The sequence below is a fragment of the Polypterus senegalus genome, chromosome 13 (genome assembly GCF_016835505.1).
Source record: "Polypterus senegalus isolate Bchr_013 chromosome 13, ASM1683550v1, whole genome shotgun sequence".
NCBI lineage: Eukaryota > Metazoa > Chordata > Cladistia > Polypteriformes > Polypteridae > Polypterus > Polypterus senegalus.
In genome coordinates, this window is record NC_053166.1 from 141,256,452 (window position 1) to 141,279,450 (window position 22,999).

Sequence of the window (22,999 nt, forward strand, 5' to 3'; positions counted from 1 at the left end):
ATAACAAGAAAACATCAAAGCTTAAAATTATGTGCTCACACTGGGGCTTCTTAAAAGAAATTTAAGTGATATATATATATATATATATATATATATATATATATATATATATATATATATATATATATATATATATATATATATATATAAAGAAGATGTAACCATGTGGAGCAAATTACTTTGTTTCTTCCACTATTGATATAGTATTTGATTTTAGATAAGTATATGAAGTAGTACATCAAGCAACTATAGCTGAAGACTTAAAACAAAACCACATTTTTCAAAAACCTGTTAAATTCAGTATAATGTTCACTAGAAGGAAGCTACACAAACAGCACAGGTACAAGGTATGAAAAAATGATGAAAAGATGCCATTCCACCAATGGGAACAATCACGTACACACAGATCCAGTTTTATTGAGCACCAAAGAAGAGCTGACAGATAACCTAATATCAGTGTTTGGGACATGGGAAGAAAACATGGCAAAAATCTAACCAGTCATGGGAAGAATGTGCCAGCTGTACAGAATGTCCAGGTGGTGTTTAAATAAAACAAGAAGAAAAATCAATAAAATTAAATATTTTGATATCCAAAAGATTGAAACCCAGTTACAGAAAATGCTACTTGTTACAAAAAGAAAACATCCATTAAAAACAGTATTTTTTCAAGTAATGTCAAAATAATGAACAGTAAATAGTTACTGTGAAAAACAGTAATACATATTTATTTTAAATGCCACCCTCCCTCTTCCCACCAAGTGGCACAGCCACAAAAATGAGAAATTTCTCTGACCTTTATACAGTATGGAGAAGACAAAAAACACACCAAGGAGTGTTATAAAGGAAGAGCACATCGCGTCAAAACACTTACTGGAAGTGATGTTAGCTGATTCCTTGATAAATTTAGGGTTTCTAGCTGTGTCCACTGATCAATACACAAGGAAAGTTCAGTAATCTGATTGCTACAAAGATTCAGACGTTTCACATTTGATAAAGTGTATACGCATTCAGGAACTCTACTCAAGTCATTGCAAGATATATCAACATCTAGGAAAAGAAAAAATAAATTAAATTAAACAAATATTTTCTTTTGCCATCTCTGTGTCCAAAGCATTCACTCATTTGCTACAATAATTCCAGTTGAAATTTACTTTTAAATTGCAACAATTAATCTGCTCTGCACAAAAAAAGAATTGTTAGTACATATCAATACTTACCTGCGAGATTAGTAAGGCTTTCTAGACTTGTTGGAAGATTACTCTGGGTTCTCTGAGTGTTTCTTAAGTGTAGAGTATGAAGAGCTACCATAGCAGGTAGCTGTCTGCAAAACAAGTAACCAAATTGATCATTTGCAGTAAATTCTATTAAAAAATGTAAAGCCACTAATTCTGAAACTTTATTAATATTTTACTCTCAAATCAAATATTTAAATAAAAAGGTAAAATCTAGTAACATATCAACTGGCAAAAAAAATACTGAAACTATAGTGTAATTCCATAAACAATAATTTCACAAACTTACTCTCTTATATTATGTAATATGATTTGAATGTAAGAACACTGATTTCAAATAATCAGGTGACAATATTGAGGTCCATCATCAATACTGAAGGATGAATGCACCAAATTTTGAGAGAAAAAAAAAATCTAAAAATGCAACTTTCTTATAACAACATTTACAATTTTGAAAAAGGGTCTCAAAAAAGTGAGGTGTAACAAATGTTACTGAGAACAAATTACAAGTTGTCTGCTCTACCTATAAATAACTGATCTACAAACTGACAAACTTGGCTTGCACAGTAAATGAGAAACATTCTCTACCTGAGCTGGGCATGCATTAGAGGATTGTTATTCAGTATAAGAGTCTGTAGATGAACTAAGCGTCTCATCTGTGGAGGAAGACTTTCCAATTTGTTGTCGCTCAAATCTAGATAAAGCAGGTCAGTCAGGTTGATGAACAGTTGGTTTGGAATGTTATCAATTCTGAAATAGAAGAAAGACACTACAGCAAAATAGCCAACCATGTTTAACTGATGCTTGGTGCTCAGTATGGGCTAATTACTTACTATAACAGAAAAAAAAAATAAAATTGTGGTTATGTCTAATGTTGAAACATTATAACTAAGCACAAACATTTGTATATTAAACCCGAGTGAAATGAATAAACAAATAAATAACACTAAAACATGTATTTAACACAAAATTTTCCAATGAAATACTGCTGTGTATTGGTTTTAAAAATGAACCGTAAATCTCAGTATGAACTGATGGAAATATTACACCACCTCACGCCTGGACAAACTTGTTAAGAAGTCAGGCTCTATTGTAGGATTAAAGTTGGACAGTTTAACATCTGTGGCAGAGCGACGGGCACTAAGCAAACTCCTGTCAATCATGAAGAATCCACTGCATCCACTTAACAGTGTCATTTCCAGGCAGAGGAGTAGCTTCAGTGACAGACTTTTGTCACTGTCCTGCTCCACTGACAGACTAAAGAGATCGTTCCTCCCCCACACTATGTGACTCTTCAATTCCACCCGGGGGAGTAAATGCTAACATTAATTTTATTTTAATTCTTTTCATTTTTATTACTATTTAATTTAATATTGTTTCTTTGTATCAGTATACTGCTGCTGGATTATGTGAATTTCCCCTTGGGATTAATAAAGTATCTATCTATCTATCTACCAGATGCTGTTATACTTACTTTGAAAAAAATCTAAATCCAAGAAGCAGCTACTAACAGTTAACATTATTTTTAGCTCAAGGCTCTGTATTCTACAACCATTTAAAATTCCTATCCAAGGCACAAAACTAATTTTATTTCACTCATCCAATAAGTGATACATTGCATAAAAATAGGAAGTTGTGGTAACAGCCTCTGCCAAAACATAAAATGCTCAAAATATCCTAAAAGGGTAAAACACAGCTTAGAAACCCTAATTAGTATTACGGAAAATTGATTTAACTTACAGCAGGAGCAGGGTGTAAGAGAAAGAACTCCAAATTAAAGGAGTGTTGATACTAAAAAGAGCTTATGAAAATGCATTGCAACAGAAATTAATTTAAAATGAATATATATTTAAACAAAATTTTGCTGGCTTTGACTCTGGGGAAAAAAAAGTTTTTAGTTAATTTGCAAGTTTGTGCAAATGGCATGCATTTCATGTGCCTGTAATAAAATGGAAGATACAATGCTATCAAAAAGCTAACATACCAACAATCAAATCTTCAACAGCAAAAAGAAAAAATAAAATACGTAAAGAGGCAAGAGTAATAGAGTTCTCCTGTCAGATTCAGGTTAGCCACAACTAATCGATTCTAAAGACAGCGTGTATTGATATCTAGAGGTTTCCTCAGTACTGGTATGAGTTCTCTATAGTAATCAAGGCCCAATATAAAGGGTAGGTCCAACAATAACTGGATAGAATACAATGCACCAATACATAAGTGTAAAATAAAAAAAGAAAAAAAAGTTTCTTAATACATGTTGAACAATTCAAGTCCAGCAATAATTGGACACAATATGCTACACTAACATGGATGTGTAGAAACAATTCAGCCTTAATACACCTTCTCTTCATGCAGATTCATTCTATTAGATACTGTTACATTGCGGTCAGCAAGAAGTACTACAAAATTTGTTTTGATTTTATGCTTTGTATTTAAGATATGATAGGACACTGCAAATTCTAAGAAACAAAATTCTGAAGAATTAACCAATGGAAACAATAAATGTAATAAAAAGTGTTAAATGCAAGATGATAAAACTTACGCATTATGGCTCAGGTTTAATACCAACATGGTTTTGGAATTTTCAAGGTCACGAGGGATCTCCGTAAGTTGATTATAGCTCAGATCCTAAAGAGAAAAGAATTCCATACATGAGGAAAGAATAAAATACACCATATAGTTTTGGAGTAGAACAGTACTATAACAGGAACTGCTGCTGCTGCTGCCTCATGGATCTAGCATCTAACTGTGCACATGGCCACTGTTTGCATGCAGTTTTGCTTCCACATCCCAAAAGACATGGTTGAGATGACTCTCTTTTTTTCAAATTATCCCTTTTGACTGTGTGTGTGCAAGGATGGGCTCTATGATAGACTGGAGCCCAGTCTAGGCGTGTTTCCTGCCTTTCCCTCAGAACTGCTTGGATAGGCTCCAGCCCTGCTTTGACCCTCAGTTGGATTAAGTGGTTCTGAGAATGTTTTGTTGCGTTATATCCACACAAAATAAGCTCAGTGATCAAATACTAGTAACTAGCACAAGGCAGATAAAAAGAAAAAAAAATTGTCCAAATTCTTAAACTAAAGCGTAGCAATTATCCAAATACTGTATGTCAAAAGTGTGTTGTGGGGGTATTTGTATAATGCTTAGTATTAAATGACATTAAAGGTTTTAGGTTTTAATGAGAAGAAGTTAATTCCCATCCACTTTGCATTCAAACATTTGTGAAGCAACAACATAAAGCAGAGAAACTTACCAATTCATAACTCACTAACAAAAAGCAAACAAGGAATCAAGTCCCATTTCAGTCTCAGTAAACAAGTAATGGGATATACCAAGTGTTTAAAAAAAAATTAAACATTTAGTAATCCTTCGTACATCTTAAAAAAGGTAAATACGGGCCACACTACAGCAATATAAAGATCAGATGAAGAACAGACTCTAAAAAGTAAACATTTAAATATGTTTATATCTTGAAAAAGGGAAACTTACAAAGATAAAGTACAGACTAGTTTCAGTCCTGTATACTCCATCCATAAAAGATGGTGCTGACAAAGTTGATAGCGCTAAAAAGCTGGACTTTAAATCCACTGCAATCACAGTTTTCATATTTTAACATTTTAAAACCACATGCATGGCTTAGATCTTTAAGCTGTAGGTTTTCCTATTAAATTAGATATTTGGAAATTCACTTCTAATCAGCTACTTACAAGATCAAGATACAGTAAGTAACATCATTTATACAAAGTTGTATGTTACATTTGGAACACAGAAATATTAAAATTATTGCTTACGGGCACACAGTGATTCTGAGCCAGAAACTGAACAAGTAACCCTGGAGTTTAAACTCCACAACCCCAGCCATTAGACTACAACCACCCGAATACAAATGATAAATGAATTTACTTCAGTTCACTCCGATAAAATGTACTTTAATAGACTTTGTAACTTCACAGCTTTTTTGGCAATTATAAATATTTTAATTAACTAAAAACTCAAAGTAATACAGAAAAAAACAATACTGAAGACTAAGACACACCACAGATATATGCATGCAAATAAGCAGCAAATTGTATTTCTATACTGAAAAAATAAAAAGACAGTTGCATATACTGCATTAAGCTAAACCTGGATGAAAACAGAAATGACTATTCTAACTTACACCAATAAGAGAGAAAAATATTTGAAATATATTAGCAATAAACACTACAGAAATATAATTAGAAATTCTGAATAATCTTTTATTAAATTGTCAGCAAGAATGAAGTATTAGAAGAATGGCTGAAACTAATAGTTATTATAGGCATACATGCAAATTTATAATTGAATTAAATCGTGGACTCTAGTAAATGTTTACATGGTACATACCAGCACGGACAGATCATCTAGTTGAAAAATATCATCTGGGACACCAGAATTCTTCAGGCTGTTTGCTCTAGCCACAATTGCCTTTGACCAAAAAAGAAAACAGAAATATTTGTACATTTACTATAACTTAAATCTGTCTAGTGAAAACAGAGACTTCTTGTGCTACTTTTGTTTATACTCACACCATAAGGCATACCAACGTCATTGAAAAAACGAAATTAACTACATATTGAAAATTCAAAATGACATATTGTTCATGACCGACACAATCATAGACAAAATGCACACTCCATTCCAAGAACTCTTCATAAAACTTGCTAGATGCAATGCAATACTTAATAAAAATTGGCAAAAGACACCATTTTAATGAATGATCTTTAGGGTCTTTGTTAGTGATCGACCAAATATTTAGACAGGGTAAGATGCATGATTTATATGATGCTAACTAGAGCATGATTATTGAGGCAGCTCAAAAACAGCTGCCCTGCTAGGATTTCTGAGCACTATGACTATGATTCAAACAATGGGACACTATAAAAAAAAATCCAATGAAAGACAGTTCTATGAGCAAAAACATATTGTTAATTAAATGTCAAAAGAATATCTCCAGAGTTCAAGCCAACAGAAGGAGCACAAATACTTAAATAGCTTTTTAACAGAGGTGGTATGCAGAAGGACATCTTGAAGCAGATGAGCCACAACTGCAGAAGCACATGCTGTAGGCTAAGAACTGGAATATGAGGTTACAGAGGGCATACGATTATCAAAATTAGAAAGAATAAAAGATATGAAAAATATTATCTGCTCTGATTAACTTCAACTTTGGTTGCTGCATACAAATGACAAAGCTGGAATCTGGCACAAAAAAAAAAAAACATAAATCCAACCTGACTTGTATAAAAGATGCAAGCTGGTAGTGACAGTATAATGGCTTGAGGAATGTTTTCTTGGCACACATTAGTCCCTTTCATACAAACTGAATATTATTTGAAAGCCATGAATAACTTAAGCGTTATTGCTAATAATATCCATTTATTGCAACAGTCTGCCTATTCTACAGGGTGGGCCATTTATATTGATACACCTTAATAAAATGGGAATGGTTGGTGATATTAACTTCCTGTTTGTGGCATATTAGTATATGTGAGGGGGGAAAACTTTTCAAGATGGGTGGTGACCATGGTGGCTATTTTGAAGTCGGCCATTTTGGATCCAACTTTTGTTTTTTCAATAGGAAGAGGGTCATGTGACACATCAAACTTATTGGGAATTTCACAAGAAAAACAATGGTGTGCTTGATTTTAACGTAACTTTATTCTTTCACGAGTTATTTACAAGTTTCTCTTTGTTTACAGCCATTGACATGTCGCAGAGGTTAACACGTGAGGAGCAGATAGAAATTGTGTTGATGTCTGGTGAACGCAGTAACCGGGTCATTGCAGCAGATTTCAATGCAAGACACCCTACAAGACCACCCATCTCCCATGCTACAGTTAGCAAACTGCTTACTAAGTTTCGTGAAACTGGTTCAGTGTTGGATTTGCCAAAATGTGGACGCATGAAAACTGTCACTAATGAAGAAACATCAGGGGCTGTCCTAGCTTCATTCAGCAAGAGCCCACAGCGTAGCACTCGCCGCATGTCACTGGAGAGTGGCATTAGTCGAACATCCCTTCGGCGGATATTAGCCACTCACAAATGGCACCCTTACAAACTCCAGCTACTGCAGCATCTCAACGAGGATGACCCAGATCGGCGCACTGAATTTGCAGAATGGGCAAAACAAAAATTGGAACAGGACCCTCAGTTTAACCCACATTGGATAGATCCCTCCAAGACTGTTGGAACAAAAAAAATTGATGGTATGGTGTGGTATATGGGGTATAAAGATAGTGGGGCCATTCTTCATCAATGGAAACCTCAAGGCCACTGGATATGCGAAATTGCTACATGATGATGTGTTTCCCTCTTTATGTACTGAAGCTGGCACGTTCCCGGAGTTTTTCCAGGAAGATGGTGCACCACCACATTATAGGCGTCAGGTCCGAGCATTCCTAGATGAACAGTTTCCTGGAAAGTGGATTGGTCGTCGTGGGCCAGTTGAATGGCCCCCAAGGTCTCCCGATCTGACCCCCTTAGACTTTTATCTTTGGGGTCATCTGAAGGCAATTGTCTATGCTGTGAAAATACGAGATGTGCAGCACCTGAAACTACGAATACTGGAAGCCTGTGCTAGCATTTCTCCTGCGGTGTTGCTATCAGTATGTGAAGAGTGGGAGAAGAGGGTTGCATTAACAATCCAACACAATGGGCAGCACATTGAACACATTTTAAGAGTGGTCAGAAACTTGCAAATAACTCAAAAACCATTGTTTTTCTTGTGAAATTCCCAATAAGTTTGATGTGTCACATGACCCTCTTCCTATTGAAAAAACAAAAGTTGGATCCAAAATGGCCAACTTCAAAATGGCCACCATGGTGACCACCCATCTTGAAAAGTTTCCCCCTCACATATACTAATGTGCCACAAACAGGAATATCACCAACCATTCCCATTTTATTAAGGTGTATCCATATAAATGACCCACCCTGTACTATCTACAGCAGATTCCATGAAAACAATAGTGACTACAGTTTACTGCAATGACTGCAAACCCAGCATCTCAGTCCAATAGAGCACCTTTGGGATAAGGTGAAGTAATTTGCTGAATTCATTTGTGAACATCGTAAGGAATGCCTACAGCACCTTGTTGAATCCTTGACTCATAAACCCGACTATTCTGGAGGCAAATGGAGGTCCTAACCAATACTTCATAGATATACAAGAGAAAGTATTCACAGACTATGTGTATTACATAAATAAACACATGTTATACATACATACATACATACATACATATAAATGAATAAATGCACAGCGTATGTGTAGACTTTACCAGCTTTGCAGTCATTTTTCCTTTTAATTTATACCATAAAAAGTTTAAAATTTGTGCACTGACTTCATACTGTTCTGAAACTTAGTATTTTTATAATGGTTATTTGAAGCAGCATAAAATCTAGAGATAAACCAAGTTCATTTTATGTGAATTGACCTTACACTACAATATACATGATTATTACCATTTGCCAAATAGTTCTTCATTTCTTCAGTTATTTTAATAGATGCTGGAATGCCAACCTGTTGCAGTATATACAAAAAACTCTCCTAAGTGGAACATTTCTGATGTGCAACATTTTCTAAAATAATGGCACGGATAGAAACAAATAATACTTGATGAAGTGAATGGAAAACTCAATATTCTCTTACCCTAAGACAAGGCAGGCTGGACAGCTCTCCATGCAAGGTAGTTAAACTGTTGTGGCTTACAGACAAATGTTCCTAAATATTCAAACAAACAGCAAGAGAAACAAATTAAATACACATAATCTAACAATTAGCAAAATACATTGAACTTAAAGAATCGTTACCAGAATTTCAGAAAAAGGTCTGCTAGATCAGCTTACCAATTTATGGAGAGAAGCCAGTTCCTCTGGTAAATAGCAGAGACCAGTCCTGTTTAGTTTCAGCCATCGCAGACTAGTCATAGATTTAACATGTTCTGGAAAGTAACCACCCTAAAACAACATTAAAAACACCATTAAGATTAATTATTAAACGTTCACTTGTGTGAGAATGCATTGGCTTTACTAAATGTCTAAAATTAGAACTTTATTAAGATTGTTCATTAAAATTCAGCCATACAGCAATGCATCTGGACACCGAGTCAATACATGACAAAGACCAAGTCATTACAGCAGCCAGTGTTTCTATATAGAAATAATGTGTAAAACTAACTGGTAAGTTACTTTAAATAATGACATTATCTAAATAAATGTAAGATTAACAGAAAAATAACTCTATAAAAGCAATACTCAAATTAAACACAAAAGGTGACAATGTAAGCTACAGATACTTGCTTCTGCCCAGCACAAAGGAAGGCAAATTGTTTTCAATAAATATTTGCCTGGGAACGTGTATGCCTCAATTGATGACTATGAAAAAATGTAGCATTCAACTACTTATGAAAATCAAATAGACTAATTTTAATATGTTGGCCACCACAGACGAGTCCATTGCTTGTTCTAATTTGCAATCTTTGAAACTGTCTGAAGAAAGTAACAAGTAGGGTGTTGATGAAATCAAAATCTTTACGAAGCATAGCAGGCCCAGAAGAAATAAAAGGTAAAGCAAACCATCAGCCAGCAACGGATGTATTTATTTCACAAAAGCATTTGTGTCCCTGTATGCTGACAAATATCATAAAGTATATTACAAATTAATCAACCCACAAATAATTTAAAATGCAAAAAGCATAAATACATTTCTACTGGCAACAAAAAAAAAAACCCAGCCAACTCAGAATCCTTTTGGTCAATCAATTCCTTTGCAAATTCAATATAATTTACTCTGTTGGACCTTACCAATTTTAGATTTACCATCTTTGACCAATCTTACATTTAGCTCTATTACCACTTTGAACCGTATTCCCAAGTTCTTTGTGATGGTGAGCTTTTTAAACAGTTATGAAATGATTGACTGATGAACAGCACTATCAAAGTGCTTAGCACTGCTGACAGTGGATTTAGTGTCCTGGGTTTGAATCTTAGCATAGCGCTTGTCTACGTGGACTTTGAATATTTTCTCCTTCCCTTCCTGCAGACGTTTTGGTCACAGTATTCCAACATTTCTGCCACATCTTTAAGGATGGGTTAGGTTAATTGCTGATTCCAAACTTGTGTTATGTGAGTTGCAAGTGTGCGTGTACAAATGAGTACCCCTGCAATGAACTGGTTCAACTAGCCTTGCATGTCCTTATTTCTGCCTTAGACGGAGCAGGCTCTAGTCCTGGTTTGAAAATGTTACATTTATATTACAAATGATTTACAAATTGTCTTTATTGCAGAGAGGAATGGAAAACCATTGTCAGTGCATATAGAAATATTTAGGAACAATAAACATCATTATAATTAGTAATCTCACTTATCATTTGGCCGATGCCTTTATCCAAGGTGACATGCAACATTTGAGAGTTACCATTCGTTACAGCTCTTTTAAATTTCCACTTGTAGTTCACACAGGTGAAGTGACATACTCACGATCATACTGTGACAATGGCTGGATCTGAACCCGTAACTTTGGGGTTTGAAGTCCCAAAGCTTTAACCTCTAGGCTAACAGGTGAACTCATAGACATAGCAATACATTCTTAACTATTATGCCCAACATTTATAAATTTAAGTTGGGCAGATTGTGGGTAATGGCAAAGACAACACAAATTACAGCAAATCTACCAATGACCTGATCATGTTTTAGAGGTTTAGACTGGCTGAGTCAAAACCTCATACTTCATCCAAGTTGAAATGCTGTGCAAGACCTCAAGCAGGTGGTTCATACAAAACCACCTACAAATCTAAATGACTTGAAGAGCTTCTGTCGCCTGAGTAAACAGCTCCTCGGCCTTGCGAGATTCCACTCGTTTTATATTAAGACGTTTTCTTATAAACATGTGAGTCACGACAACTTTGATATTAAGAAGTGACATAATGACAACAGAGGAAATGTAGTAACGTTGCCAAGTAAAAAAGGGTACCAGTGTGGATCAGACTTCATGACACTTTATTGTCAAATTAATATGGGTTGGACAATGCGGATACAGATAATAGGAGAGTTGGACAAACAAAAACTAAATGGAAAGTTTTAAGTACATCTTATTTTACTTCAGAGGTCACAGCTGAATACACACTTTATAATCTGTTTAAAGAAGTGATAAAAAAATGAACAGGGCCTAAACTCTGTCTTAACTCTCAAGAAGCTGGCTCACTCAAAAGAAACTCTCCGTAACACTCAACCAGCACTTCAAAGTTATGAGCTAATCTCGGAACACTACAAGAAAAACTACAATCCAACACAGGCCTATAGTCCCGGCAGCGCCAGGAAGACTTTCTTCGGCCCCCGACGGCCTCCCTTCCTTCATCAGCTGCCTGCCGCTGTATCGCCTCTTACCCTCCAAAACCATTTCAGCGAAAACGTTCCTACCTTAAAGTCGTTTCCGCTGAGATCGACACCCCGAATGAACGGGAGCACTCCTGTAGCGGCCATTGCCGTTTCCGAGTTTCTATTTCTGGGTGTGTTAACTCCTCAACGAGGAGGAACAGTGCAGCTTGCTAAAGCTGCCAAGGCCCTCGCCTGCCAACACGCCTTCGAAAACATAGCCCCGCCCTCCAGGAGCAGCGCTCACGCACCAGCCCATTGGACAGTTTCCTCATGGCCTAGCCCCTAGATGTGTGATCCCGCCTTTCTCACCTCCCGGTCCTGTTCAAGGTGTCTCAACGCTTATCTCCGCCCCAGACTCTCTTTCTGCCGAATAAAGTGAAGCTCCGCCTCTTTCCCTATTGACAGTTTAGCAGTGAGCCCCGGCAGATTGTGCACATATGGCAGTTTACAGCTCGGACCTCTGTATTTGCGCGATGTGCTCGTCCTACATTGTCAATGTCAACTAGCTGGAAATACAAAAAAATCGTGCCCTCTTTATGTCGGTGAGTTTCGCTTCAGTTCGGGTGTTCGCAAAATTCTAATCTGGGAAGGTCAGAGAGACATCTCAAAACGAAGGTCATAGATTCATTTTATCACTTACTAGACATCTAGAGGTAACACCCCACATTTGTTAAGTGTGACAGCATATAGTGTTTGATAAACAAGTGGAAACACGCGTAGCTTACGTTCAAAACCAAGCAGCGTTTCAACATTACCATTAGTATCTTTTAATCAAAGTAGAATCACTTTCCATTGTTTTCTACACACGTTTAAAATATTATTTTCAGCCATACTGTACTTTGTTTATTTAATGGAGGCGGAATGTAATCCATTGGCTTAGCAATTTAACCTCTGTTAAAGGTCCGTTAGATAACGTAAGGAGTCGGAGTGTAAGTGATCACATCACTAAACCTGTGATATTTTTTTGTAATTATTTCTTAAAGTGTGAATTAGCATAAATTAACATACATATGGGACTACTTAAATTTTGCCATATATCCCAAACCAAGACGTTACATCATATGTTAATGGTACATCTTAAGAAAAGTGAGAACCTTAACAAACCATAAGTAAGGCCGCGTACCTTAATTTTGTATGGTATTTAGTCCTTCAGTGGCAAGAAAAAGTATGGGAACCCTTTGGAAATAACATTTATGTATACATTTGTCTTAAAATATAGTGTGATCTTCATCTAAATTTCAGTAATGAACAAACACGGTCTACTTTAATAAATAACATACACCTGTACATATTGTTGTATTGTTCTTGTACATATTAAATACATTATTCAAACATTCACATTGTAAGAAGGAAAACGTATGTGAATGCTTAGGCTAATGAATAATGATTTCAACACAAACTGACTAATGCCAGGGTTTAGCAAACCTGGAGTCCAATCAATGAAACAACAGTGGAGCTATGGTTTAGAGCTACTTCTGACCAATAAAAAGATTCAAACATTTTAAGTCTGATATTTCCAATAAGCATGCCTTGCAAAAAGAGATCTTAGAAGATCTACAGTCAAGAATGTTTGATTTGCAAAAAACTGAAAAGTGTTAAAAAGTAATTTCAAAAAGTGTAGTTACTCATTAGTCCTTAGTTAGACAAACTGTGTATAAATGAAGATGATTTAGTACTGTGGTTACTCTCCCTAGAAATGGACACCCAGACAAGATAACCTGAAAGGCACAACACAGGATGCTCAGTGAGGTAAAAGTGAACCCTAGAGTAACAGCTAAAGGCTAGAAAGAATCAGTGGGACAGGTTGACATCTGTGTTTATGAGTCCACCATACACACAACACTGAACTGGCATAAGGGGCTGCTGCTCTCCTGTGCTTGCAATTGTAAAGGCTTCTCGAATAACCAGCTTAACATTTATACATGACTAATAAGGGAGTTGACCATTAGGACACTGAAGGAATAGCTGCAGAAGATGAGGCTTTGCAGTCTTGTGTGAATAATAACTAAATCTTTACATTTCTATAACACTTTTCTCACTACTCAAAGTGCTTCCATGCAAGGAGGACCTGTGATGTGAACCCATGATCTCCTTACTGCAAGGCAGCAGCACCACCAAATAATAAATTAGAAATCAGTAATTTCAAGCAATAATAGACATTAGAAACATTAGTAATGTCTTGGCTATATTTTTAAATCAATTTAATGGCATTTTGATAAAAAAGGAACAGATTTCTTTCATAAACATGACAATTTCTGGATGTGTCCAAATATATATAAACAAAGAAACAGAGAGAAAAAGAGAGTTAAATTAGGTAATGCTCATCGCCTAACTTCAACAACTTATGTAAATTGTATAATGAGTTTTTAGGATTTCTGAATTAAGTAAAGGTAACCTAAAAAAATTTCACTATATCTCTATTACTAGTGATAATATCTGTAATAGATCACATCATGATTAAATATGAGATTACTTTAAAAAAATGCCTCAAAGTAATTGTAAATAATGTACTGTATTTATGTGCAACTGACTGTGTGCTATTTTATTTTTTGTAAATATACCATATGCTTATTGCTTTTTAAAGATAGGTGGTAATAAATAATAGAGAGCATTTCTAGCATGATGTAAATTAAATTACAGTAGGAGAAAAATCCTGCAGAAGTAACTTTGTAAATCTTATTTTTTCTTAAAAGTAAACTATTGTATTTAGTATTTCCTTTATAATGCACATAACTTTTTAAAACTCGTTTCGACGTTGATCGTGTATTGTTTACGCATGAAATTCTGCCTACAGATGAGCTGATTTCCACTGAAAACTGTCAAGCCCTTGCCGATTGCTTTAAGTACCCGTCAATCAAATGACCTCCTTCGCACTTGGTATCTAAGTCCCGCCTATGTTGTGTTTCGAGCTTACAAAAAAGTAGATTCTTTCCTGCTTCCCCTCCCCATGAAAAGCAAGAGTCCACGCCGTGATTGGTTAAGACGAGTGTCAATTGCAGATTGTTTGGCAGGTGATCGACTTTCGTGACAGAATGGAGCAGAAGGGACGGAGAGAAGGTAAACTTTGCGTCTCGTTACGAAGTTATGGTGTGGAAGTAAACTAGAAAGGTGAGTTGCCCCAAAACCTAAACATGAAATCCTTTTTAAACTGAAAGTTCATGTAGCTGCGTAACGAGGTTATATTTGCGCAGTAAATTCGATTTGCACGTAAACAACGATTGTGTGTCTGCGATTAAAGATAAAATAAGGTAGGAAAAACAAACTAATGCCCTAATCAGCAATTTATACTTACCGACGCTATAATTAAAAACGAGAAAGCTATTGTAAATGGTATTTTGAGTTGTTAAAAATGTAATTTTATTTAGTAAAAATAAACATTTTTACCCAGTAAAACTTTTCACACTGTTTAATATTACAAAGATATTTCTGCCTCCAGGACAGTACACCGTGTATGTCCTTTTTAGCGCAATAAATCAGCCGGCTTCCTTTAGTCTCGTCATTGTCATGAAGTTTGAGGTTATGGGGGATAAAGATAGCTTTCTGCTGGTTATTTATTCATAGCCCAGATACGTAACTCGCTCGTAGTCGCCTTCTAATACTTGCAACTTATTTGACGTAGCTGTTGTGTTAGCTGCAAGATACGACGTTCTAAACGGTGGAATGTGCCCTTTGATTGATCGCTCACAGTTGTGTGGCTGAAACGATTCCTTTGTTAAACTTGAGCGGAGTGTTTTATGGACGAATACCGGTACAGTAGGCCGATTTACTGGCTAACTTGGCACCTTCCAGTAGCAGTACTGGGCCGTGCATATCCCGCCGTTTGTCTAGCAAAAAAACTTGGACATGTCGCACAACTGTGACGGTTTAAGTGGCATGTGGTTATAGAACATATTTAAATGCCTGTTAAATTTAAAATTCTAGCGCTACAGATATGGGAAAGTACCATATTTGCCAGTAAATTTACCTAGGTGACCCATGTTGGACTGGGCAAAACCTACCTGCGGTTAAACACTGTAGTCTCGCTTGTCAAAAAGTAAGTGCTTTAACCCTTTAGAATGCCCCTGCACTGGAAACGTGAGTGTGCCAAGTCTGCCATTTGACTAGTGTATCCATGTGCTGGGCGAAACTCACGTGTAAAGAAGTAATTAGAAAAACAAAAGTTAATTTTTAAATATCGATCAGTTTTAATAACACATCTGTATAACTTTAAGAGCATTGCAAAGAATTGTCCTACCAGGCTTCCACAGGCTGTGCAAATAAGTAGCCAGATAAACAAATACAAGTAAGTAGCTAACTTCAGCCTCATAAGGTTATGGATATTCTGTAATTCAGTATAAAAATTGAAAAATATAAATAGTACTTTTTTCTCTTAATTACTCTTGACAACACATTTGACATTGCCCATAGACTATTTACTGACACGTTTTAACTAGAAATTTAGTTTATGTTGCGTAAGTAAAGCAGACTTAGCAAGCCCAGGGTATGGACCTGAAAGGGCCACACTTCTCAGATGGCAGCAGACCATCTCAGGGGCAGGAATACCTGGAGAAGCTGTCTATAAAAAGCAGCTGCATGAGCAGTAAGGAGACGTGGTGGTGGGGGGGGTTACAAACACAGCATGTAGCGAGAATTTCAATCATGTCTTTCGGCAGCTAAAGGCCGTCAGCCTGGATGCATGGCAGCTGATGAGCACTAGATGCCAATCCTGGCCATTGAGCTGAGGGACAATGTGGCATACGGGTTGGTCAGTGGAGAGTGTGATAGTTAAAGCAGCTGAGGAGATATGTGATTGCAGAATACCTGAACGGCTTGGCAGAAATAGTTGCTGAAGTAGCCAAATGGTTCTTTTTAGGGCCACTTACCAATAACTGGCGTAAAGAGGCTAATTCTACTCCTCCATATCCTGCACCTACTTGATCATTGCAGTATTATCTGAATAAAATCAAGCCATTATTGCACTAAATTCAATATGGCTGGTTGTTCTAGTGAGCTGGATGAATTATCAGCCACTCAGAAGCAGCAACATTACAAATTTCAAGGTTGCAGAACTAGAATCCTATGATTTTCATACTCATGTGCGCTGTCTCTTTTATGTGACATATTTTATAAGGATTATTACTTGGCAGTGTTATGGCTAAGTGGGCATTATGTGAACCAGTCTACATTTTTAAAAGTATTTTATGTAGGGATGTATGAGCAAACGTCGTAACAGTATGACCAATGATTTTTGAACAGTGTCTAACTAAGAAAAATAGCTGGGAATAAGAAAACGCTGTATGTTTGAGTTTTCCATCAATCTTTGATCAGCCATCTGTCAAATAACGTATGATGTGGAACTACAAAAAAAAAAAAAAAAGACCGTATGACTTGAGGTGCTTTACACAATTTACAAACTGAGACCGCAGAAAGTGTAGCAAGTTCTTTAGACTCCACAAGTGATCCAAATGAAGGTCCTCCTTCAAACAATGCCTCTTAGGATGGTAGTTGTGGCGAATGTTGGAAGCTGCGTTTTTGTAAAAGGTTAATAGCATAAGTAACTTTTGAAATAAAAATTTGGAGGGCAAAAAACAAGATGGGAAGTGGAATTCTTTCTAGAATTGCTGATAAACGTGTAGCATTTCAGATCTACTGGATCTGTTTTGAGTCATGTTGACATGCAGCTAAGATATTTGCCTGATGTGTAAAACAGTTGCCTCAGGCTGCCACACACACCCTTGTATGTACTACAGCACAAAAATAAAATTACATATTTTGAAGTCTGTTTGGCAAACAATGGTATTTTACATGCAGTGTCATTTTGGATATCTTTCTTTTTGTCTTTTCTCTGCTAGGGACTATTTCTAAGATGGAAAGTACAGTTCAGAAGCGTGGAAAGAGAAGAGAAGATGGCCTAGGGACTGCAGTAGATTTCCTGCTTGCTAATGCCAGACTGGTGCTTGGGGTCGGCGGTGCAGCCATGCTTGGTATTGCAACCCTGGCTGTGAAACGGGTAAGTAGGAGGTTCACAGTGGTCTACAGTTGGACAAGAACGTTCAGTCATAATTTGCTTATTTCTTCAAATAAATCCACATCATCAGAATTTGTCTGTTTCAAATGTATCAACAATGAGCCTCCAAGTCCAATTTTGTTTTATTTCTTGTATGAACAGACAACATGTAGAGTACTAGTGAGGGGGGAAAAAAAAAAACTAAATTGTTTTTCATTGAGCAGCTTATGGACCGAGCAGGTGGCCCAGCAGATGGGGATGAAAAACCAGACCAGAAGAGTATCACTGAGAGCTGGGAAGAACTGGGTCTGGTAGGCGCATCACCAAAGCTACTTCGGAAGGAGCTGGAGAGTGCAGTCATGAAAGCAACGTCCACTCCTATTAAAATGGTTAAAAGTAAGTCTGACATCATATAATTGTATACTAGGCTGACCCGCCTTTTAAGGCGACCGACTTTTAAGTTGACCACTTCTTAATATGTAGATCAATTGGATATTTTATACAAACTCATTAATTTGGTTATATTGCATTTGAGCTGTATTACTTTAATACTCGTAAGTTTCTGTTATTTTTGTGATGAAATTTAAACTTTTTTTCTATATTGAGGTCGCCCTTTGAACCCCTGATATTTACTACGCGGTGAGGCATTTGTACTCCATCAACATTAATTATTTCCAGAGACATAATTTTGTCTGTTTTTCCAGCGCATCGTGCACAAAAGCAAGGGAACGATGGGAGTGTGACGATGCGGGTTCGACTCCATTCCCCTATAACTGTTCAGGAGCCCTTGAACCCCAACACCGTCGATAATGTCACCGAGATGAGCTGACACATAGGGACAAATCTCTCAAGGCCAGGGGATATTCCATAAAGTGCTTTATTCAAAAACAAAAAGTGCAAAAGTGCAGCGCCAAAGTTCAATAAATAAATCCATAAAAATCAAGTGTCCAGTGGGGTTAAAACCATCGACAATAAATAAATCCTTTAAAATCTGAGGTAAAAATGTAGAAGTTAAAAACGCAGTCTCTCACACCCTTCTTGTTCTCTGGCCCACCTCCATCACTCTCTCCCCGGCTCACCATTACTTGCAGCGGAGACCCAACAGTCACGAGCTCCTTCTGTCAACCTCCGTCTTGGCCTCCAAACGGACGTCACTGCCAGACCGACGAGGCTGGCTCTCCTCCCGTGATCTTTCGCGCACCCGTAGTCGCTCCTCAGATCCAGCGGGATGACACCTCTCCTGCTCACCCCACTCGCTAGTTGTCAGTGGGGCGAACTAGCCCCCTAGAGCGCCTCCATCTAACGCTCCTTCGCGGGGTCCCCGCTCGTTCTGTCTCTCTCTCAAGGTGGCCAGATCATCCAGCCTAGACTGCCATTGCCGTACTTTAACCTCCTTCTCACATCGTTCTCCGTCCTTCCATTTCTTTCCCCGATTTATCTCTTTTTTTCCACGATTCCTGATTTATCCTTTTCTCCTCTCCCTGCCTCCGTGGGCACAGCGTCTTAATTATTACACACCGCAGGAAGCCAATGAGGCAAACAAGAGTGACCGCACCCTCACGTGCAGGTGCGACTCGCTCCAATCACCCCATTAACTCCCCGCGGTTGTGCAATCGCGCCCACGGAGAATGACACGGCTATACGGATTTTAAAAAACCTGACTCCAGTCTTTCAGAAGCCGTGGACCCGCTATACCACATGGAGCACCAGAACTCTGCTCACATCGCGTCGCTTCGTACCACAAGCTGCAAGTAGTAAGTCTGTGATAAGCGGAATACCGCTACGCTTTCCACTCACGGGATGGAAGGACAATCCCAACCGCTTTTATATAGTAAGAAAGAAGAAGATATCGTACAGTCTGGAGTATAAAATCATCTTTTACCTGGAAAAACAAAACTGCATTGCAAAATGGATGGGGCGTGTGTGAAACTTGGAAGGACAATCCCGACCGCTTTTATATAGAAGGATGTGTGGGTGCACATACTGTATATAATATACAAGGTGACAGAGAAAAACGGGAACTTCTGAAAAACCCAATAAAAATAGAAGAAATCCAACAAAAAATTTTATTGACAGCAATTGAACCACTACAACTTGCCTTTTAAGAGACAGTAATCCAAATTATCAATGTCTGAAAATTATGTCCTGTAGATGGCGTCCTGCTGTACGTATACATTCTTCCAATCTGCTATCGAGGTTCCCCTTTGATCGCTGCAACATCTCAGCTGGGATACCACGAATTTCAACTTGAATTCTTTGTTTCAATTCATTCAGTGTCCTTGGCCGAGTCGTGTAGACCCGACTCTTAAGGTAGCCCCACAAGAAAAAATCACAAACGGACAAATCCGGTGATCTTGAGGGCCAGGAAATGTCACCGAATCTTGAGATGACACGGTTACCGAGCAATTCTCGCACAGCTGCCATTGATTGCTAAATTACTAAATGGCGAGACTGTTTACAGCTCAAGGTCCCTGTTCCGCAGTGCTGCCAACTGTACACGGCTGCCACTACGCATTTCAAAAGTTCCCCTTTTTCTGTGTCGCCCTGTACAAACAAATACACAGAACCATTGGAAGCTTATAGTTTTGTGGCTTTTAAATATTTTGAAAAAAGCTACTCTGGATATAAATTGCCAAGGCCTAATACTCTGCCTGCAGAAATAAAAGCTGCTAACTGTACAGTTTTTGTGATAGTATGAGTTACTGTCTGGGTTTGAATAATTATTTAGATTTACTTTTTTAAATAATAGGTCCAGTATTTGTTTTCTTTAGTTTTATATGTCAGTGTTGCAGACAACCTTGTAAAAAAGGGCATGAATAGTCAGGCTTTCTAAGACATCTTGAAAGCATAAGTTATTAGACATTTATGCAGTACATACATCACTACACCTTTTGATATTGTCATGTTGGGTAGTTTGAATTTTGCTCTCAGGTGTTTGTGAGAGTAATGTATCACTGAACGTTTGTTTGTTTGTTTGTTTGTTTATTTATCTTTTATTATTATTAAAGGACAGGATTCTAAGCAGTCTGCCACAGTCGAAAGTCCAAAGTTAAAGCTCAAAAAAGTTCAGCTCATCCTCACTCTCCAGGAGAAAATTCTGCAGTACATCCAAACTCATGTTACAGTGGCAGAAGAAGAGGTGAGCCATGCAAAACAGCAGGCCATGGCAATCTGCACGGAAATGCAAGAGTTTATTCGTAACAAACACCCAGATATGCCACTGGGGGAGATGAACTTGGGCGGTTCGCTCTTCCATGACCTTCAGGTTGCAACTGTAAGTCACGTGTGTCTTTTGTTGCCTTTGTCTATTGAGGAGAAGTTGTGGAATTTTATCCCGGGAGACCAGACTATCCTTAACATTCCTCATCTTTGGCTTGTTAGACGGACCAGCCTGGAATATTTTCCTCGGGGCAGTAGCTACTGGGACAGATTCACCGTTGGGGGGTACCTTTCGTCAAAGCTGGTTAATGAAACCCTGTATAAGATGGTGATGGAGCTGATGAATTGGCCGTCCATCGGCAGCATGCTTGATTGTATTATCAGGCCTGTGATGGGGAATCGGGAACTGAAGCTTGAACTTCAGAAAGAGCAAAGACAACTTTTCATTAACATCGTGCCTACAATGACCATGAACAATACAGTACTTACTCTTCAGGAAAGGGAAAATGATGGTTTTGAGAATCTATGGTGCCAAAGTTTTTATACTGCTGAGAACACCAAGCTTCAGGATCTGGATACTTCAGATCAGGGATTTAGAAGATGCTGTCTAAAAATCTTCAAAGCTATCTGCAAAGGAAACCCGGCTCTGCGAAAGCTCACCAGCAGTCACCTTGCTGATACCATACTTCACCTCAGTGAAGCTGAATCTAACTGGGCAGAAACTGATCTGGCTGACCGATTTCAACAAATTATCAGAACACTAGTGGGCTACATGGAGGAAGGCTTCCTTCCTAGCTACTTTAATGCTTCTGTAAACTTATTATCTGATCTCTCTGAAGAAGATATTGATGAAATTGGGTACACTTTGTATTGCGCTTCTTGTGACCCAGACTTTTTGCTTCAACGATGAACATGAGTTGCCAGATACTTTTTAAGAAACTGGAGGACATGTGTAGCTGTGGCACTTTAAACACTGGATTGCTTCACTTGCAAACACGCCTTTCCTTTTATGTGACACTTTCAGTGAGAAAACTGGAGATGAAATATTGCTGATGGTCTATATTTTAAGAATCTGTTGTCAGGCCTGAATATAGACCTATGATGGGCGTAGGGGTAGTAAACATATGGCAGAACAACATCCTGTGCCCCATTGCCAACACCCTTGAATATTTCTCTTCATGTCTGCTGACTTATAAAACACATTACAGAAATCTGTGTGAAGCAGATTGTTCACACGGCACGTTCTTTGAGCCTTAAAACAGCAATGCACAGAAAATACTTTCTTCACGTTTTAATATGAATGTGTACACAGTTTAGTGCACTTTTTTAGCAAAAGCATGTTTTTGTGTAGTACACTGATTATTATGAAATGCGTGTTGCAAGTTTTTAATAAGTTTAAAAATAAGTGCTAAATGTGCTCAATGCTGAGTATTTTTAAAAGCAAATATTGTCAATAAAGATTTACTTCTCTAAATCCAAAGTTCTTAAGAATATCTGTCAGCAAATATAGGCTGGCTCTTTATAAGCCAGCGGCTCCTTTTCAGTACTGATGTCTGCTACCCAGGCTCAACAGGAACGATCCACTATACTCCCTGCAGTCATCAACCATTGGTGCCCTCGCCACACTTTCCTTACAAGTTTTAAAGGTTCATCCATTAGCTAAACAAAAAGTCACACTTGCATTTCTCTATTTCAAAGAGGTTATTATTATAGCTGAACAGTTCGTATACAGTAGTATCTATGCAAATGGAGATTTCACTTATTTAGAGCACTATGCTACAACCCTGGTTACTAAAATATGGGGTGGAAGAAATGGAAACTGAAAGATGTAACCTCAGTAGTATAGTATCAGATATTTATGAGAAATGCTGAGGAATCTTTCAGCTGGAGTTCAAAACTTAAACATTATGAAAGCAGGTTTAAAGTTTATTTCACTGTTAATCTGTCCACGTTTGTATTCTCTATATGTAAATATCTAGGAAATTGCACGAAAGGACTGGGCTCTTACCATGGTTTCTTATTTCTATCTTCATGTTCATTTTAGGATTTTTTTTTTTGCTTTCAACTGATTTTTTTTCTCTTCAGCAGTAAGTAAATTCAATGAGTATCTGAAAATTTGCAAGAAAAACATTCACAGGTATGTTAGATTCAGAATTATAATCCTGGTGTTCCTTTTATTACTGCTTCCCACCACATACAATTTTAATAATTCAGATCTTCAAAA

General features: G+C 37.4%; 2 protein-coding genes across 4 annotated transcripts in view; one reads left to right on the top strand and one right to left on the bottom strand.

The window, feature by feature from the left end:
- Positions 1-11,833, bottom strand: part of flii (FLII actin remodeling protein) — a 43,289-nt gene extending 31,456 nt beyond the window's left edge. The window contains exons 1-8 of the mRNA XM_039776522.1: positions 11,673-11,833; positions 9,102-9,212; positions 8,905-8,976; positions 5,598-5,678; positions 3,775-3,860; positions 1,821-1,982; positions 1,218-1,321; positions 872-1,047 (exon numbers count right to left, since the gene is read on the bottom strand). Coding sequence (XP_039632456.1) covers positions 872-1,047; positions 1,218-1,321; positions 1,821-1,982; positions 3,775-3,860; positions 5,598-5,678; positions 8,905-8,976; positions 9,102-9,212; positions 11,673-11,735 — 855 coding nt within the window. The 5' untranslated portion in view covers positions 11,736-11,833. The remainder of the gene's footprint in view (positions 1-871; positions 1,048-1,217; positions 1,322-1,820; positions 1,983-3,774; positions 3,861-5,597; positions 5,679-8,904; positions 8,977-9,101; positions 9,213-11,672) is intronic.
- Positions 11,834-12,036: 203 nt separating this feature from the next.
- On the top strand, positions 12,037-22,249 carry mief2 (mitochondrial elongation factor 2). Of its 3 annotated transcripts, none has more exons than XM_039774965.1 (4): positions 12,037-12,172; positions 17,462-17,619; positions 17,841-18,012; positions 20,625-22,249. In XM_039774965.1, exons 2-4 carry the CDS (start codon positions 17,476-17,478, stop codon positions 21,683-21,685), a joined length of 1,377 nt encoding a protein of 458 aa, XP_039630899.1. In that variant the 5' UTR covers positions 12,037-12,172; positions 17,462-17,475; the 3' UTR covers positions 21,686-22,249. The 3 variants fall into 3 exon arrangements, with proteins under 3 accessions (XP_039630899.1, XP_039630896.1, XP_039630898.1); XM_039774962.1 differs by lacking the exon at positions 12,037-12,172 and adding an exon at positions 14,562-14,687; XM_039774964.1 differs by lacking the exon at positions 12,037-12,172 and adding an exon at positions 14,590-14,738.
- The last annotated feature ends 750 nt before the right edge of the window (positions 22,250-22,999 follow it).

Coding starts and splice junctions, on each gene's coding strand:
- mief2 (XM_039774962.1), top strand. CDS start 14,663: ATGGAGCAGAAGGGACGGAGAGAAG. Junction 17,620..17,840: donor CAACCCTGGCTGTGAAACGG/GTAAGTAGGAGG, acceptor TTCATTGAGCAG/CTTATGGACCGAGCAGGTGG. Junction 18,013..20,624: donor TCCTATTAAAATGGTTAAAA/GTAAGTCTGACA, acceptor TTATTATTAAAG/GACAGGATTCTAAGCAGTCT.